This window comes from Gavialis gangeticus, unplaced genomic scaffold (genome assembly GCF_001723915.1).
Source record: "Gavialis gangeticus isolate Ggan-Ray unplaced genomic scaffold, GavGan_comp1, whole genome shotgun sequence".
NCBI classification, from domain to species: Eukaryota; Metazoa; Chordata; order Crocodylia; family Gavialidae; genus Gavialis; species Gavialis gangeticus.
The window spans coordinates 61,373,571-61,392,120 of record NW_017729032.1 but is presented as its reverse complement, the minus strand read 5'-3'; the positions used below and the strand labels follow the sequence as shown (position 1 = coordinate 61,392,120).

The 18,550-nt window shown below is 42.8% G+C and overlaps 2 protein-coding genes across 7 annotated transcripts in view; both read right to left on the bottom strand.

Moving 5' to 3' along the window:
• NEK3 (NIMA related kinase 3) overlaps nt 1-9,581 on the bottom strand; it is an 18,010-nt gene extending 8,429 nt beyond the window's left edge. For 3 of the 5 annotated variants that reach the window (XM_019524692.1, XM_019524693.1, XM_019524697.1), the window contains exons 1-8: nt 9,413-9,581; nt 7,817-8,058; nt 6,879-6,972; nt 6,595-6,692; nt 4,458-4,541; nt 3,472-3,539; nt 3,275-3,361; nt 395-449 (exon numbers count right to left, since the gene is read on the bottom strand). In XM_019524692.1, the coding sequence (XP_019380237.1) occupies nt 395-449; nt 3,275-3,361; nt 3,472-3,539; nt 4,458-4,541; nt 6,595-6,692; nt 6,879-6,972; nt 7,817-7,933 (603 nt within the window). In that variant the 5' untranslated portion in view covers nt 7,934-8,058; nt 9,413-9,581. The remainder of the gene's footprint in view (nt 1-394; nt 450-3,274; nt 3,362-3,471; nt 3,540-4,457; nt 4,542-6,594; nt 6,693-6,878; nt 6,973-7,816; nt 8,059-9,412) is intronic. The other 2 variants (XM_019524694.1, XM_019524695.1) reach the window with 1 other exon arrangement.
• Nucleotides 9,582-12,120: 2,539 nt separating this feature from the next.
• Nucleotides 12,121-18,550, bottom strand: part of CKAP2 (cytoskeleton associated protein 2) — a 30,187-nt gene continuing 23,757 nt past the window's right edge. For both annotated transcript variants that reach the window (XM_019525290.1, XM_019525291.1), the window contains exons 5-9: nt 18,122-18,341; nt 17,382-17,549; nt 16,310-16,382; nt 14,078-14,453; nt 12,121-13,144 (exon numbers count right to left, since the gene is read on the bottom strand). In XM_019525290.1, the coding sequence (XP_019380835.1) occupies nt 12,934-13,144; nt 14,078-14,453; nt 16,310-16,382; nt 17,382-17,549; nt 18,122-18,341 (1,048 nt within the window). In that variant the 3' untranslated portion in view covers nt 12,121-12,933. The remainder of the gene's footprint in view (nt 13,145-14,077; nt 14,454-16,309; nt 16,383-17,381; nt 17,550-18,121; nt 18,342-18,550) is intronic.

Here is an 18,550-nt window from a genome sequence, read left to right as displayed (position 1 = left end):
CTGATGAAGAAATTGAACAGCGCAGGCCCCAGGACCGAGCCCTGGGGGACTCTGCTACCCACCTCCCCCCAGGTCAAGTATGACCCATCCACCACCACCCTCTGAGTGCGACCCTTCAGCCAATCTGCAATCCATCTGACTGTGTAGATAAATTCCAAAACTGCACAGAAAAAGCAAGATGTGGGGCAGAATGGGGACAATGTGTGTGGTCAGGAAGAGGACAGCACTGAAATGACCCAAGCCCCCAGTGGCCTTTCTGCAGCTTGCATTTAATTTTAATTGGAAAAAGGATAGTTCCTACTCCATTAGGAAGTTATGGAGAATTCAGTACTTGGAAGTTAATACAAACACAACAAAATTAGAAAAGCTTAACAGGGGAAAAACCCCCACTTACTGGATGTTTAAGAGTACAAAGCTCATATAGAACACATCCCAGGGACCAGATATCACTGCAAAAATACACAAACACGTCAAAACAAGAAACATTTAAAAAATTCCAGTTCAATTAATTATGCATGTGTTCAGCAATATGAAGGAAATAAATAAATGTAAGATAAAAATGGACAAAGAATTAGACTATATGATATTACGCTACATATTCAGCTTCTTCGGTGAGGAAACTAAAGACTCTTGCTTATCTTTAGGGACCTACCTAAATTGTAACGGAAGTGCACTGCACAGCAGCCCCTTTGTTCTTGCTCTTTTTGTCACGTGCGCCTCCCCTGCTGCTGCTGATTGGTTGAGGGGCCCTGGTCACCTCGCTGTTTGCTGCCGACTGCCCAGAAGGCAAAAACCGCAGTTTTTAAGCACGTCACGGTTTTTGCCTCCTGCCGCTGACTGGCTGAGGCGCCCCAGCAGCCCTGCTGCTCATTGCTGATCAGCCCAGAGGCAAAAATCGCAGCATATGTAAAACCATGGTTTTGCCCTTGAGGCCAATCAGCCAGTGGTAAGGCCTCTGGGGCCCCTCTGCCAATCGTGTGTGTGTACGCGCGCATGTGGTACATGGCGAGAAGATAAAGATTAAGGGAGCTGCTACCACGCACTCCTGCTGCAATTTAGGTAGGTTCTACTTATCTTATCTGACCCTAGTCTGGAAGACAACTTAGGAAACTCAAGCACAAGGGTGGGCAATTATTTCGGCTGGAGGACCACTTAAGTTTTGGTGAGCTGTTGAGGGCTGCATGGGTAGCCCCGCCACTGGACAGTTGTCCTGCCCCTTGGTCGCCATACTGGGACCAGAAGTCCTGCTCCCTAACCCCTGACCTTTGTCACCAGAAGTCCCTCCCCTTGACCCCCTGGAAATACTTTCGGGCGGGGGGGGCGGGGGGGGTTGCCATCTTGGAACCATAAAACCAAACAAACATCACACACTAAAAGTCAAACACGTACTCTAACATATTTTAATTTTATTACAAAAAATATTTGTCGTGATTTGTGTTTGTGTATTTTATATAGAGGGGACTGCATAATAACTCAAAAAAAAAAAGTCTCTCTCTGGTATATTGTGTGCGGGGTGCAGTTGAGGGTGAGAGTATGTGTATGGCAGGGTGTGGGGGGTGTGGAGGGGATGTGAGGGAGGGTGGGGGTGTGTGGCAACCCCCACACACTCCCCCACAATGGTGAACAGCCCCCCTGTGGCAGCAGCAGCAGCAGGCAGGAGTGCTTGGGGCTCATGGCTTAAGTTAAGTCACTGTATTTTAAGTTGACTTAGTACATGTATACACACCCAATGAGGCTAAGCTAGGGGGAGGTTAGAAAAAAAAAAAGAGAGTTTACAATTGGGAAAAGACAAAAAAACCTCATGATTTTGAGACCTGACTCATGATTTTTGATCTTTCAGAACTGGCAAAAATACACTTTAGATTACTGAACAAACACACAACCTAGGCCTTTTCATTTAAAAACTAAGATCAACCCTTCCAAAATCAGCCATCCAACCAACCTATAGCACTAGAGGTGCACCAGTACATTAGTCCACATTGTATTGTCACTGATAAAAGGAAAACTGACAATATTGGCAATCAGCTTTCTTTTGTCTGATGTGGTTGATAACGTGACCAATAAATGCTGCGTGCATGGGCACAGCCTCAGCAGCATGGAGAGCAGCTTCCAGTTGGTAAGTCTGTTATGGGGAACGGGCATGTGGGGGGGGGGGGCAGGGCATAGAGGACCCCCGGGGTGAGCAATTGAGTGGAGCTGGGGGTCTTGGGTAGGTGCAGGTGTTGCCCAGCTGGAGCAGGGCAGAGTGTGGAATGGAGCCAAGTGAAGGGGGAAGGCGGGGCTCCCACTGCTGTATACACCTCCTGGGAGAGGCACGGAGGACATGTGCCCCCTAATCTGTGTGAGGCAGGGGCAGAGCCAGGGGCGGGGCCAGGCTGGGGCTGCGCTTGGGGCAGGCAGCAGCAGTGCTGGAAGGAGTTTGGGGGGGGGACTATGGCACATTCTGGGGTGGCTGTAGCCCACCCCACAGCCGCTGCTGCCCACCTCGAGTGCAGCCCCAGCCCAGCTCCACCTCACTGGGAAGAGCCCAGCGCTGCCCCCGGCCCCAGCACACAGCAGCAGTCCACCCTAGCCCCATGCACAAAAATCGGGAGGCACACGTCCCCCATGTCTCCCTCAGTGGGTGTATGCAGCAGCAGGAGACACCCTCCGCCCCCCATCTCACTCCATGCCCCACTAAACGAACTGCTCAGGGCTCCATCTTGCACCCTGCCCCAGCTAAGCAGCACCTCCCCCTGCCCCAGCCTCAGCCCCACTCCCTTCTGCCCCACAGGGTAGGGTTGCCAACCCTCCAGGATTGCCCTGGAGTCTCTAGGAATTAGATATAAATCCCCAGGAGATAAGTGATAGGGCATTCATTAAAATAAATATTACATGTTGAATCTGATTTATATAGTAGTCCAGTGGGTTTTTTAAATGTAATCATAATGTGCATTTGCCTTCCTGATGTAAAGTCATTAATGTCATTGTATCATATGATGAAACCTCCTGGAATAAATTCAAAGAGAGTTGGCAACCCTACCGCAGGGGCCTCAATATGCACCCCCCACACACCCCTTCCCCCCAACAGACTTACCAGCCAGACACTGCTCTCTAAGTTGCTGGGCTGCATATCAGCAATCAGACTGGTATCAGCCATTATGGCTCGTTAATAATCAGCCATCAGCATCAGCCCAAAAAATCTTTGCTGGTTCACCCCTATATAGCACAAATATTAAATAATGCGCCTCATTTTCATCATTTTAGTTATTTTCATAAGTAATTACGTGCATACCTTTTGTTGTTGTACGGCATGTTCTCCCATATTTCTGGAGGCACGTAATAAGGAGTTCCCACATAAGTACAGGCATATGCTGTTGCGCTTGCCAAATAAAAAAGAAAGATACAGAAAAAATAGGTTCTCTGTAGTAATTAAGCAACAGTGAAAAAATATAATTTAGTTCCCTGAATCCAGGGGAAATGTCCACATACTTTTTAAGAAGACGTGCAGATCCAAAATCTCCCAATTTTACTTTGCCATTTTGAGTAAGAAAGATATTCTATATTGCAAAAAAGGAACAGTTTATTTACTTTAAAAATATCTAACAAATGTTTCTGCATTTATGCTATATAGATAACATAGTAACTAGTATTTTAGAAGCACTATTAGAGGCTAAGCTTAGTTTAGAGAGGAAACTGAAAGGATAAGTCACTCTCCTGAAGCCAGAGATTCCCTAGTACAGGGGTGGGCAACATACGGCCCGCAGGCCAGATGCGGCCTGTGAGGCCATTCTATCCGGCCTGTGGGGCCCCTAAAAAAATGTAGAAAATTAATATTTCTCTACCCTTGGTTCCTGTAAAAAATGACAGGAACCAGAGGCAATAGGACCCAGGGGAAGCCCAGCGGGCTCCCACAACAGTTGGCCTGCCTGGCCCTGCCCCCCAGCCGGAAGTCCCAGTCAGGGTTTCTGGGCTGGGAGCACGTGGCTGCCCCCTGCCGGAAGCTCAGGTAAGTAGGGAACACCCCAGGCAGGGAAGGAGTTGGGGGGGGGAGCGGCCCCTCCCTGGCCAGGCCCAGTGCTGCAGCTGCTTGCAGCCCGCGTAGGGCTGCCTGTGCCCACTCCAGATAGCCCCACGCAGGCCAAGCAATGCCCCCCACCTGTACTGCACAGATCGTTTGTCTGGTTAAAGAGAATTTTGAACTAAACATCTGGTTTCCCTTACCATTCTAAACTGTCTACAACTAGGTAAAACATTTCTTATCAAGGATTTGGAAACAGGAACAAAATGACAGATATTAAGACTGCAGCTGCTCCAAAGTTAGTTTATTTTTAAAAAAAATTATGGGAACCAACAGTTTTCATGCTACGTTAGAGATTTTGCACTGAAACACAGCACATGCAGAGAACAAGCTATTTCAAGTAGAAGAGGACTTGTTAGTAAGTTGTATTAACAGCCATTAAACATGTTCCAGTCACCTTGGACTTGATATCTCTGTGCAGAATACGTTTGTCATGAATGTATTTCACCCCCAGGCACAACTGTACAAACCAGCAAAGGATCTGCAAAGAGTGTTACAAGAGTAAAATGATATGTATTATGCACACTTTAATGATGGAATAAAAAATGAGAGACAGCAAACAACAAACATACTGTATTAACAATATCTACTGCAGTGGTTCTCAACTTGGGTGTGATGGCACCTCAGGATGCTGCTTGACCCCGCTTAAGGGTGCCATGATGTACCACAGCCCTATGTAAGGGGCATATGTGAGCTCCTCCTGTATTAGCATTCTCTGATAACCTTAAACCAGGCAGGAGAGCTGGCTTGTACTGCAGCCCTTCCCAGTCTACCTCCTCCAATGTTCCTACTGGAAATAGAGGCGCGCAGGACAGATTCATCTCTCCTACTCGCCTCTGTTTCTGAGGAATGCCATGCAGAGTCAAGGGAAAACACAAGCTGGCTTTCCTGCCTGCTTTAGGGTTATCAGAGAGCCCCAATGCCCTGTCTGGCTGTACACAAGAGGTGCAATGCAGTAGCACAAAACTGAGAACCACTGAGCTAAGCTGAGAAAAATAGTTCTCAACTGGAGATACTGCCATATTCAAAAAGGTTGTGGAGGGGTGCCCTGACTCTGAAATGGCTGAGAACCACTGGTCTAGAGCCTCCCAAGTCAACCAGTCATAAATTTAAGGTGACCGCGGACTACACTACATAAAGATTTAACTGCTAATATATGTGATTTTTTAATGTGGCAGGTAAGATGCTCATTATTAGCATAAAATGAGGTGTATAGCCAGTGGAGAACACTGTTCTATTCAATAAATTATGTGCACTATAAATTATGATTTCATAGTCAATTGGAATATTTAAACTGGAACAAGATATTACATTCTTTTTAAAAGAATAAATGTTCTTTTTAAATATACTTAATAGACTTTTGGGGAATAGTCTGGTATTCTAGCAACTGTAGATAAACAAACATTCTGGCGTCCAGTTTTAACAAAAAAGATGCCTCTAACTTGACACTACAGAGTTTTAAATTCATGCCACAGTAAGGTCATTTTAATAGTCATAGAAAGGTTTACTTTGAGGCATGGAATATATTTTATTATAGTGATGATGAATATATGAAAGGTTTCATAGTTCATTAATGTATTTTATTACTTCATGATACGAAAGCATTTGGCCTTGTGGAGGTACCCATTTGTATTACAAAATGCTTCATTTGTTATTCATTTGCTATGTAAACTCATAACTTTAACTTATAGTCTTGCTGATGTGTTCAGATACTTAACAACAGAAACATGACACTCCCCATATTTTTTTCTTTTTATAGTCTGTATGTTGTTGGTAAATAGCATAGAGCAATTCTCATTATTGCCAACTTATTTTGTTGTTATTGCCATTGCCCTACATTAAGTAATGGTTATTCAGAAATAATGCTGGAATTGTACACACACACACACACACACACACTCTTGTATGTGTATATTTGTATAAACTGCGCTAATTCAAAGGTTATGGTTATACGGAATGATTAGAGAGAGATAATGCTGAAATAAAACACATGCATACACACACACACACACGTAATTCCAGTATTAGTTCAGTAGAACCATTCTGTACCTTGGAATGGTACCACTCTGACTTGGAATGGTTCTATAGAAATTACAGTGTGTCTGTGTGTTATTACAGTCCAGCATTATTTCTGTATAACCATAACCTTAGAAATATTGTAGTTTATATAGATAACCATATAGACACCTACAGATACACGTAAAAACATAGTGTTGCCCCTGTAGCTACTCTGCGTATGTGCTTTGATGTCACGCTATATTACCACTACTGCTTCCACCAATACTGAGTTTGCCATACTACTGATTGGTGATTCTCCCAAAAGCCATATTTAAACACTTATTTTGGACAACAGTACCAGAGAAAGATGTTATCCTCACATACTTGACAGAGTACTAAGGAAGAACACATTTAAAACACTCTTGGACTACCTGGCAATCAGTCAATCTCTTTTTAAGAGATATGTACTATGTGACTTATTATAAATTCACATTAAAAATTAGTAATGCCTGCTTTTAACTTATATTCTTTCTTACCGTATCTTCAGGAAACAATTTTCCTCTTTGGCGTTTAATCTTTTGCATTAGATCACCATCATCACAATATTCCATTACAATATACAGATGTCCGTCGGCTAAATTTTAGGAAATTTAAAATTAATTAGTAGTTAGCATGCTAAATATTTTATAAGTTATGTAGTAACAATGCGCTATGCATTTTACAGATATAAAAACAAAGTCCAGGTTCCCAAGAGTTTACAAGCTAAGTAATAGGTCACATGTCAATACTTCAAATAATTATTTGAAAACATATACATTACCTTCAAATGATTCCTTATAACCAACAATATTTGCATGTTTCATTTTAGCCAAGAGAATAGCTTCCTTCCTAGAGTTCTCGACATCAGATGGAGACTAAAAACACATTGTTAAAAAGTTCAGTTTTTATAAATCCTGCCCTAATAAATCTTCATACATACAATGTTATTTTCAGAATCAGATTTATGTTTCAAGTGCTGTACTTCATTTTATTTTCTTGACATGTTTAAAAAAAATTTAGAAACCTGAACAATCCAAATGCTTGTGTGAAATCAAGATGTGAAAAGTAGCTAAAAAAATATATAACCTACCCATAATAGTTTCACTAGAAAAAAAACTTACGTCTATTTGTTAAGCCCTTTGGATGCATCACTTCATGATTTTTGGAATAGGTGACAATTCACCAGCGTTTCTGTCCAAGGATTATCACATATCAGTATAAAACTAATTTCCATCTGGGTGAAACCAAGACCTCCAGCAAAAATGTGCTTTGAGCTGTTTGCTAAATGGAAAGCAAACAGTCTGAAATCATTAAGTTCTAGCAACAAATCAGGAATACCCAACTCCTTGCTCCTTTTACATTAAATTAAATGCTGTGGCTGAAACCCTGACACCAGTAAAGCCAATGGGAGCTTTAGCAATGACTTTAGTGGAACCAGGATTTCACTTGGTATGTCCTCCTATGTGTCATACATTAGAAAATGTATGAACCACTATGAGAAGTCTTCACTTATTACCCGGAAGATCCCAGAGTACTTATTAAGGGTTAGATTTGAAAGTGCTCAGACATCTCAACACCCAATGGAGTCACTGAAGAGTGGGTGCTAAATTCTGAAATGTTTCTATTTCAAGAACAGACTTTCCCTGCCCACATCGAAGAGTAAGGTGAGTTTTTCATAACTTTTAGATAACAGAAACAGAAGTAGAGTAGAATCCTTACCTTGGGAAGTCTTATTTCCTTCATTGCATACTTCTGGCTGCTGGTTTTATCACAGACTAAAAGAGCTCTCCCAAACGACCCCTCTCCAAGTACTTTCAACACAGTGTATTCTTCCATATTTTGTATTTCCGGATCTCAAATAGTTCTTTAAATGTTGTATTTCACAGGGATTTCTTCCAAACCTTATTGTGAACTTGGTTCATTTGCTTAAAATTTTCAGCATTGCTTTTGTTTAGTGCTACCTGTATGAGAGAAAATGACGAAGTAACAATAAATGGGCAATAAATATATAATGGCAGCTCCAACTGTTCAGCATTATCCCAAATTTTGTTTTGTTTAATTTTAACATGGCTTAATTGAATATATTTTCAGTGAGTGCTACCACTCACTGTGTGGTTGTACATTTACAGCATCTTGTATCCAGAACTCTCAAAATCCTTTTAAAAACATGAACATCACACTGTAATGGATCTGTGCCATTTTTACAGTTTCCTGCTACTCACCATCATCTTCCTCTACCTCTACTGTAGTTGAATCCTAAGCAGCTGGGTTTCCAGGCAGAGGGATATGAAAAACAATCATATTTTTTCAAGCATGGTAGCAGTGTTTTGGTAAATTATTTCATAAACACTTGATGGTATGGTGTGCTACAAAAGGGGTATTGGAAATCACTTAGGATGGCCCTGATACTTCATTGATAGATAGTTCAAAGTAAAAGCTTGAACAATCTTAACTCAATTGCAGAGGATGTACATATCAGTTTGTATACATGTACACAGAACAGCCAACTGAATTCCCAAACTGTATTTATATCATCCTAAGAAGAAAGTAAATTTAAGGACTTGACAAGTTAACTGAGTGGCCTAAAAGATACAATTTATACTTGCCCAAAGAATAATTAATAGTTGTAATAATAGTTTTAAAATAAAAAACCACCCTTCCCAAGCCAAGGCATATGCTGCGTAATAAATATTGAAAAAGATTATTACAAAATGGGATAAAGCAGAGTTCACAAATCACTTCACAAAGCATGTCACATTTCATCTTAGCATACATTGCAGAACAGAAACATCTAGCAGGAAAACAGTTCAAAACATCACAACTGGCATCAGAATTTCAGTAAGAGGCACTGAAGGAGCTATTTAATTTATTCTCATCATATTTTGAGAAAATAAAGTCAGCATGAGAGCAGAACTGAATAGTACCAGGCAAGCTGAAGAAGACAATCTTTTGGGTTCTTATCCTCAACACGTGTATAATGCTGGGTTAAACATAACTGACCTGTGTCTCTTCCCAAGTTATAAGATATAATGTATTATTCTCATTTAAAAGAAAAGGAGGGAAGAGAAGGAATTATATCAGACTCAGACTCAGCCACAGTTTTGCAACGTAAAATAAAATGTTTTAAAACCCTAAGATTTGTATTTGTTCACTTTGCAGCTGCAGCTGTTACTCCTTTGTGTTACAGCTTTATTGAAACAGTAAGCCTCTTCTTATAATTGTGTACTGTGCACACCTGTGATGCAGTGAAAACATTTAGTAATAAAACAGTAATGGATGGTGGCTCAGTGATCCCTGCTTGCTTTCTGCTATTACCTGGATATTTCTTCAGCCTCAGTTGAACGATGAGCCTTCTTTGAACTGCCTGGAGGACTAAAACCAAGTGTTTTGCTTCTTTAAGTGCATGGAAAGGCTTACAAACGCATCTGATGTGGGGGCAGGGGCAGGGGCAGGGGCAGGTCAGTGACCGGGACGCAACCAGCGCGGCCCAGACACCCCAGTCCCGCCAGCCCCGTGCCGCGGCAGCAGGCCCCACACCCGCACCCCAAGCCACAGCTTCCGCACACCGCTCCAGACCCCGCCCCGAGGCGGGCGGGCGGGCACTGCAGTCTCTACGGTTGGCGTTCCCAGGCCGCACGCGGAAGCCGCGCAGGAGGGCACCTCTTCCCGCCCTCGTCATTTTGTAAGCTCCCCGGGGGACCCCAAGGCAATCGTGAGTTTCAGATCCTGGAAGCTGCGGGAGGTATTAATGTGAGTTTCCTTTCCACTTCCTGGACTGCTGCAAGGAGCGGAGTTACCTCCCTGGCCCTCCCCTTGCATCCAGCGGAAGGCGGCAAGGACCTGAACGCAACTCCCACCGTCTCCCCTGTTTCCAGCTGTAGGCAGCGCAGGAGAAGAGCCCTGCGGGGACGCACAGGGCTGGTTCAGTCACCCCTTTGCTCAGTCTCGCTGCTGGAGGTGCATGGTGGTATTGTTGCCATTGCAGGCATTCGTTTGTATCTAACATATGAAGCAACAAGACCAGAGATTCTGTATGTCTTAACTTATTGTAGGTAATTCACATCATCTTCGATGGGATGGTATAGGCGAGAGGCTTCCCAAGAAATTCTCATCAGAGCAAGGTTATTGTCAGACTCCCATCACATCTTTCAGGGATGCGCAGCCGGGCTACCACAGCATCCCCTGGCAGCATCTTGAAATCTTTTGAAGGATACAACAGGGGGCAATGACACATTAGCACTTAAACATGCAAACATGATTCACAAGTTAAATCCAGGGATTTCAAACGTTACAAATATTTTGACCTGTTGCAACCTTGGGCTGCATCCAGATGGGTGTGCCTATATGGTATGTGGTGCTGCAGCTGCATCTACAATGCCACACACTGCACATTCAGGTGTTCCATGCTATCTTGCAGAGCAGGAGGTGGAGGGGGAGGGTTGACCCTAGGTTGAAAACAAATCTGCACAGAAAAGAAGTGGCCACACACTGTCCAAAATTGGAGCCTGGCCTGCTAGTTGCAGGAGCACAGTGGCTGCAGCTTCCCTGGCCACTAGCCCCCCCCCCCAGGACAGGCTGCTGGGGCCAGGACAGTTGCTAGCCCCAGCTTTCCCTACCTCACTCAGGGTAACCTGCTGTGCACCAGAGCACACATGGCCCAGGTGATCCCCTGGGACAAAGTAACAGCAGCACAAGGTATGCCACTGCTTCTTGTACCCACAGAAACAAACATCCACACTCATGTGGACATAGCCTTGGAGTTCTTCTGTTGCAAATAATTGCTCTATTATTTACTGACTATGGAAAAAGAGTGGAAGCTTAAGAACGGACATTTTCTTAGGGGTACCTTGAATCTGAAAAGGTATAACCAGTAATTTCGTGAAGTGGAGGAACAGCAAGTCTTGACTTACTTTCCAGTCATGAAATCTATGTCTAAGCTTCAAATAGCTTTTGAACTAAAGCTAGCTGTCCTCAACTCAAGTGTTTGAGACCCCACTTTTAGGCCTTACCTATCCCAGCAAGCCTACTGGAGACAGCTTATACTGGCAAAAGGCTTTCATACTTACAGATCTCTAACAAAATATGTTAGCATGTCAGCAGAGATAGTTCTTTTGCCTCAAAGTTTAGGGTGGGAGTGGAAAGAGGACTTACTCTGCCTTCCAACAGATATTCTGACAAAATTTGAATTTATGGCAGATGTATTAGAGTACAAGTAGGACTGAACAGTTTTAGATTTCCTTTTTTTCACACTGCTTCTTTATGCATTTTTGTTGTGATTTTTTAATGTATGAAAAAGTTGTACAGATGACCAAGCCAGACATCAGCTGCACACAGAGCAACAACAGAATAGGGTGGTGGCAGCCACCACATGAGAACTTCCCCTTCCCACCTCCATGTCTGGCTGGTGCCTGTGGGGTCCACAGAAGGGCACCACTGCCCTGGCCATCATGCCCCCCCAGGAGGGGGTGGGGTGGGGTGGCACCACTATGTCCCCACCTGCCCATGTGTACCCCCTAGGGCAGGGGTGAGCAAAATGTGGCCCAGGGGCTGAATGCAGCCCACCAGGCCATTCTATCCAGCCCATGAAGCCCCTAAAAAAATTTAGAAAATTAATATTCATGTGCCCCTGGCTGCCTGTCATGTGGCCCTCGATGGCTTACCAAAACTCAGTAAGCAGCCCTCTGCCCAAAATAATTGTCCACCCCTGCCCTAGGGCCTTCCCAAGTATCCCCAAGGGTATGCATATCCTCAGTTAACAACCCCTGGACTAGATCTCCTGAGGTCCCTTCCAGCCCTAGTTTTCTATTATTCTATTACTATTATGATGAAGTGAGAGATGTAATGCAAAATCTGCCTGGAACTTGAAAGATGCTGATAATTTCCCATTTACTGATAACTTCCTGGAATCAGCTATTAAAAAGAGAAATCCACTCTTCCCAAATTTCTAACTTTGGAAATTGGATAGTCATAACTACTAATAACTACCATGCTTTAACCTATAAATAATACAAATAAAGCAACTGTAACTCAAATTGATCAGTTTAATAGAAACCTCGACCATGGAACAGATTAATACAAGTCTATATTAAAACATTAAATACAGAAAATTAGTGTATAGGGGCCCCATGCAAAGCACAACACATTGAAGCCTTAAGTAGTTTCCTAGACAATGGAATTAAAAGTCCCTTGCTATGTCAGCTTCTTAAAATAGAAAAGCTTCCATTAGTACCACTTGTAGAAAGTGTGTTTTTCTTTGAAAACAAATACTAAAAACCAAAAGAGACAAACCCATGCAAAAACAGAATGTCACAACATAGATGAAAACCACAAAACAAAAAAGCCCAACACAAAACAGAGAGGTTGACTTGACTTTCCTATTGACCATCTTTTAGATATTTCATCTTTATACAGGAACACTTTTTAAAAAACTGAATAATCTAAAATTGCATGCAATATGAAACACACTTGTCTTATGGGGATTCACCAATGTAAAGCAATGGGTAGTCTTAACAATTCATTATAGGAACAAGGGAGATAACTGAGTATGTTAACCTATTCCTTAATTTGTAGTTCCATACTGTATTTAAACAAGACCTGAATAATTTACAGTACCAAAACAGACCAAACTTTTTTTTTTTAAACCACAACAGCTTGAGAGAGTATACACACATTATTAGTTTAAAAGCTTGACTACAGCCTTTAGATATAATTAAACCAGCTTTGCAAGTTTCATATTACATCAGCTACACAAATGAGCAAGGAGGCAAACCTTCTCTTAAAGAGGGCAAGTGCCTTCTTTGTAAAGTTATTGCTACTTTTACTATTCCTGGAGTAGATTATAGTGCACTGTTCTTTCTGAAGATAAAGGCATTGCTTTGGGATCCCAATTCTTTCAGCTGTTCAAGTGAAGAAACCATAGGATCATGATCCTTAAACATATTTAGCTTGCTCATCTCCTGAAGACGTCGAGAACGCCGCACAGGAGTCAGGAATCTTAGATCTTTAACCGCAGAGCCAGTTGCTGCACACTGCATCTTTCTCTTCTCTCTAAGTGTTAAGAAACAGAACACACACAAAAAAAGCAAGCATTATTGTCAGAGATGTGTTTTGAGACATATTGGGAACATCTACACATTGCCCCAAGTTTTTGTAGTGACGCTATGTCGTGCTAGAGTGATGTAGCAGTCACGTGAGTCTACATGTGATCAGCAGCTACATTACCGTAGCAGTGCACTCCCCCATTGTAGCACGCTGCTATGACAATATAGCGGTGAAATCTAACTGTCCGCCGCATGCATGGTGCAGTATAGGCAGTTCTTGCACTGCACTATAGAACTTCCAAAAGAAAGCACAGTGCTGTAGCATATGTTGTCATATGGCAATGTGTAGACACATCCATTCAGTGTTAAAACTGCTGCTGCATGGCACCATCCAATTGAAAGTCCCCAAACCTACTGACATAGAAAGCAATGTTCCCTGCTTTACAGAATCCAATCCTCCCAATGAAAGGAAAGAAAGCATTCCTCCGCTTCCTCTCCCAACCGACAGTTTTACACATGCTTCCATAGACTTACTATGCTCCAAATTCATTTTGTCCAAGGATAGACTAGGTTAAGTCACTCAGAGAAAAAAAAAAGGTGGTTAGGCCAGGAAAAAAAGCCACCCATGTTGCCTCTTAATAGCTGTACTAGTATAAATGCCTCTAGTTCAGGGCAAGTTAATTCTGGGAAAAGTCTGCAGTAAATCTACACTGGTTACAGGTGCATCATCCGTTTCCACCTCAGGTTACCCATTAGCCAATTGACAGAACAGTCTATTATATGCTCTCCACCACCCAAGACAAGGATGCTGTAACACCGCTTTGTACAAGCAGCTAAGACCAGATAACTGCTTGCAAGTTTCATGAAGATCCTGAGGTTGCTGGAGAGAGCATAAACATGCCACATATTCATGTCCCAAATTTACCATAGATCATCTTACCTCTCTAAGTGTGGAGTAGTTGACACACTGTATTTAATTACATAAGATGCTTCATTTTCCTTGTCTGGAGTCCTAGATTCTGATGGCAGCACCCTTACTGCATCATTATCATCCTGGTCATCTTTATATTTTACCGTTTTCTTTCTTTTTTCTTTATTTCTGTGTTCATCTTCTTTAGATGAGTATTCTTCATTCATCTCTGAAACCAAAACAATTTTTTCTTCTTTTTTCACTTCATTTGTCACTTCTGGCTTTTCTTCATCATTCAGGTTGAGCATTTGGAAGGTCTCCTCTACCTTCCCAATAGAAGAGTTAGCTTCATTGTTGATTTCGTCTCTATCATTATTTAAATCAACTTCCTCCTTCACACACATCTCTGAAAAAGTGTATCAGAATAAAAATGCAGGTCATGATTAAATCACAACTAAAGATCCAGTAAACAACAGCAGTAGTGTGCAATATGGTGGGAAGGGGTGGGAGGTGGCAGTTGAAATCAAGAATATGGCAGTTGGACCCATAAATGGGCCCTTTTAAAGCTAGTCTTTGAAATCCTAGAGTTTCTACAGCATGGCCAAGGAAACTGAATTAATTGAATTGTTTCATTGATGTAGTTTCACTGTAATCCACCCTGCAAAGAGCACTTGCCTGCAAGCATGCCAAGTCTCCTCAGACAGCAGTGGCCTACATTTTTCAAAAGTGACAATTCTGAATGCTCAATTTCATATACCGTAGAACAGGGGTGTCAGAATGGCAGTGGGCCATATCTTTATCTGGCCCACTGGGCTATCAGGTGCTTGGGCCATGGCCACCTGCAGAATTTGGAGCCTCTAGGCCAGTGGGTGGCAATCCCCCCGCACACGTGCCAAGCATGGCACGCGAAGCCATTTTGCTTGGCACGCCACGGCCAGCCCCAGCTCTGGGTAGCTGCTGCCAGCGATGGAGCCCAGCTACTCCCAGCAGGGCTTACAACATTGCAGCTGCCTGCTGGGAGCAGCCCAGGCTCCTGGCTGGCAGCAGCTACTCAGAGCTGGGGCCAGCTGCAGCTGGGAGACTCCAAACAGCTGTGCTGGGCTCCGGCATCAGCTCCGTACCAGTGCATGCACCCACGTTTCCGAGCGGGTGGTGGGGAAGGTGTCTGAGGCAGCACAGCCCCAGTCTCTCCCCTGCTCCCAGCATGGAGGTTATAGCAGGGTTCAAGAGCCCGATGCAGCTGTTTGCAGCTAGCCTGGGCTCTGGCAGCAAGCAGGCTGCAAACAGCTGCGTCAGGCTCCACAGCTCCGGCATCAGCTCCATGCTGGTGGTAACTGTGCACGCACCTCAGTGGACAGTGGGGCAGTGCAGCTGTGAGGTGCCGTGCAGTTGCTGCCAGCATGGAGCTGATGCTGGAGCTGTGAAGCCCAGCACAGCTGTTTGCAGCCTGCTTGCTGCAGCTGCCCAGAGTGCAGCTGTTTGCAGCCAGCCTGGGCCAGGCTCCAGAACCCAGTCACCAGCACCGTGCCAGGAGGGGAGAGACCAGAGCTACACTGCCTCAGGCTCCTCCCCCATCGACCATTCCAATGTATGGGTGCACACACCAGAGCCCAGCACAGCTGTTTGGAGCCTCCCAATGGCAGCATCTGGGTAGCTGCTGCCAGCTGGAAGCCCGTCTGCTCCCAGCAGGCAGCTGTCCCTGCATAGCTGTGACTTCCCATTAGGCCTGGTGAGCAGGGAGGTCTAGACTAAAGCGTATGACTACTCCAAACTAGCAATAAAGCCAATCAACATTTGTTCAGCTCACAGCATAAAGGTGTAACAAAGCCCTCTGTGTGGCATCTTGTATTCTAGGCACTCAATATTTTATGAAGAGTAGATAATTAGTATAGTAGATCAAAGGTATTCTCTCAACAGCGACTCTGAGATGGTTGCTGCTACTTCTGCACCCTTGAATATCTGTAACCCAAAGAACTGACTTTAGCTTTTAACCTTATTAAAACATTAGGTGCTAAAGAGGTCAGACAATACTGATGGTTCCTGCAAAATAAAAGGTGAGAAAAACTGACAGGTGTTACTTGTCAGTCTTTGTAAAACGCTAGCAGCTGAGATGGGGTTTAGGCATTAAAACTGATTGCCAAAACAAGTTTTCTTGACATATGACTGACAAATGCAACTTTTGCTTGAATAATACAGGGTAATTTTTTTTAAAGACTGGTATTTTAAGATTAATTGGGGGATGGTAAGGGAACCAAAACTTACCAGGCTGTGACTTGGAAAGACACTCAGAATTCTTCATAATATCTGCTACTGTACTCCGTAACTCCTGTTTAGGCTGGGAAAATATTGCTTCTGTTAATTCCAGAGAGCAAGGAACAGAAATGCATTAGTATAGCTTCCATTTAAACACAGTCATGGCTCCCAATATATTGTAAATGAGGGGCGGGCAATTATTTTGACTGGAGGGCCGTTTAACAAGTTATGGTGAGCTGCTGAGGGCCGCAAGGGTGGCCCCATCCCTTAGCAGGTGCCCTGCCCCTTGGTCACCATCTTGGGACTGGAAGATGTACCCTTGCCTCCAGAAGTACTCCCTTTTAGGAAGCAGGTTTGCCATTTTGGAACCAGAAGAACACAAATTATATACTAAAAATTAAACATTTACAATAGTCTATTTTAATGTTATTTAAAAAAATATATTTTTGTCCTGATGTATGTTTTGTTGCGTATATAGAGTTGATCCCATAATAGTACAAAATGAAGTTTTACTCCTGTATACTGCAAATGAGGCTTGAACCACCATTAACTGTTCTATTGCTTTTGATGTTCCCTGTACTATGTAATAGCATAATTGCTACTGCAACCTGAATTTTTGCATTCTGAAGTTGTGTTCTAAAAGGGTAATTTTTTATTAATCTAAATAAAAAAATATATATATATATCAATGAATTGTGATAGGCAACTCTGAGTAACATCAGAAGCTATACAATTTGTGTCGGGGGGGGAGGGGGCAGCAGGGGAGACTAAAAAGCATCAAGAAATAGGACTTTGTTATTAGTTTTAGTCAGAAATTTCCCCTCGGCTGAACATTACATTTCAGTGACATGCGATCATTTCTCTCCCTCTTAAGAGCAGTATTTGAGTATTTATTGAAGTTGTAGTGCACATGCAGACTAGCAAATACAAAATCAGGAGCTTGGGTCAAGTCAGTGTGATTGGATTACCTCTCTGCTAAAGTCAACTAGTGTTAATATATGGAAGCTCTGCTCCAAGTAAATTCGAAGTTTGTCTTCCCTTTTTATCCATTTCCACAACACCACAAAATTATGTTCCTCACCTCTGCTCCTGCCAAAATAGCCTCCTCATAAACAGCAATGATTTTCTCAATGGGACCCGTCTGTTCAAGACGCATCTGACACACCCAATACTTAGCAATTTTTTTTGCCTTTGGAACACACTGAATTAGGTTGTCCAGAGTGGCATGTATTTTATCCCGTGGACACCCCTAACAGGGAACATAAAATAGCAAAGATTTAGTCTCAAATGAACCCATTCTCCAAAGAAACAGGAATATACTTGTTCCAGAAAACCTGTTTACTTACGTTTTTCAAGAGTGATCCTGATAAAGCTGATAAATATATTTATACTGTTAAACTCTGGTAGTATATTAAGATTAACATCTTAAGACATGTACCAAGTTCCAAACAAATTAAGCTTTTGTCTATACGCTGAAATATAAAATGAGTTCCTCTTCTTCATTAGTTGAATCCTATCCATCTCCTACAGAATCACTGTAGGCAAATCCTTTGGCAGAATATAACTAATAATCCATAAAAGTTATAGGCATTTTTTAGCAAAAAGTAAGCTAACAAAGCAATGAAGTGACTACATATTTAATTCCTTCCTCCCAACACAAACATTGTGTAAAAAGAGGTCATGAAATTTTAGTGCAAGCTTTGCTTCATAATTCAGTGGATGGTTATGTATATCTGGATCACATGAATCCCTTTAAATCAATCAGATCCCCAGGCCCTAATGGTCTGCAGAATTAGGAACTTCATGCCACAGAATTGGTACCTGTTCTGTTGAATGGAGACACTCTGCAAGAGTCTTGGTGACTTTTTCACTGATTATTCCTTCCTCGTCCTCCTCTTCTATTGTAGTCCAAAAAGATTCAACTGGTTTTTGGGAGGTTGTGTGTAATGTGCTGCCCTCAGGTTTGGTAACTGGCACAGCAGTAGGAAGCAGCTTCTTAAATGCTTTTCCTTTGGATGCCCTCCATTCAGCTAGACGAATTCTTCATTGGAATTAAAATCAGAGTAGCACTTAATAAACACAAAAATTAGGGCCAGTCAAAGTAGTTTACCCAAAGGAATACTTTGGGGATAGACAAGAAAAGAATCTTTATAGGACCCTTTGTTCACCTTCACTAATCCTCAAGATGTACATCTATAACCATGGATAGGAGCTTTAAATCCCTGGATACTATTTCAGCTGCTAGAGAGT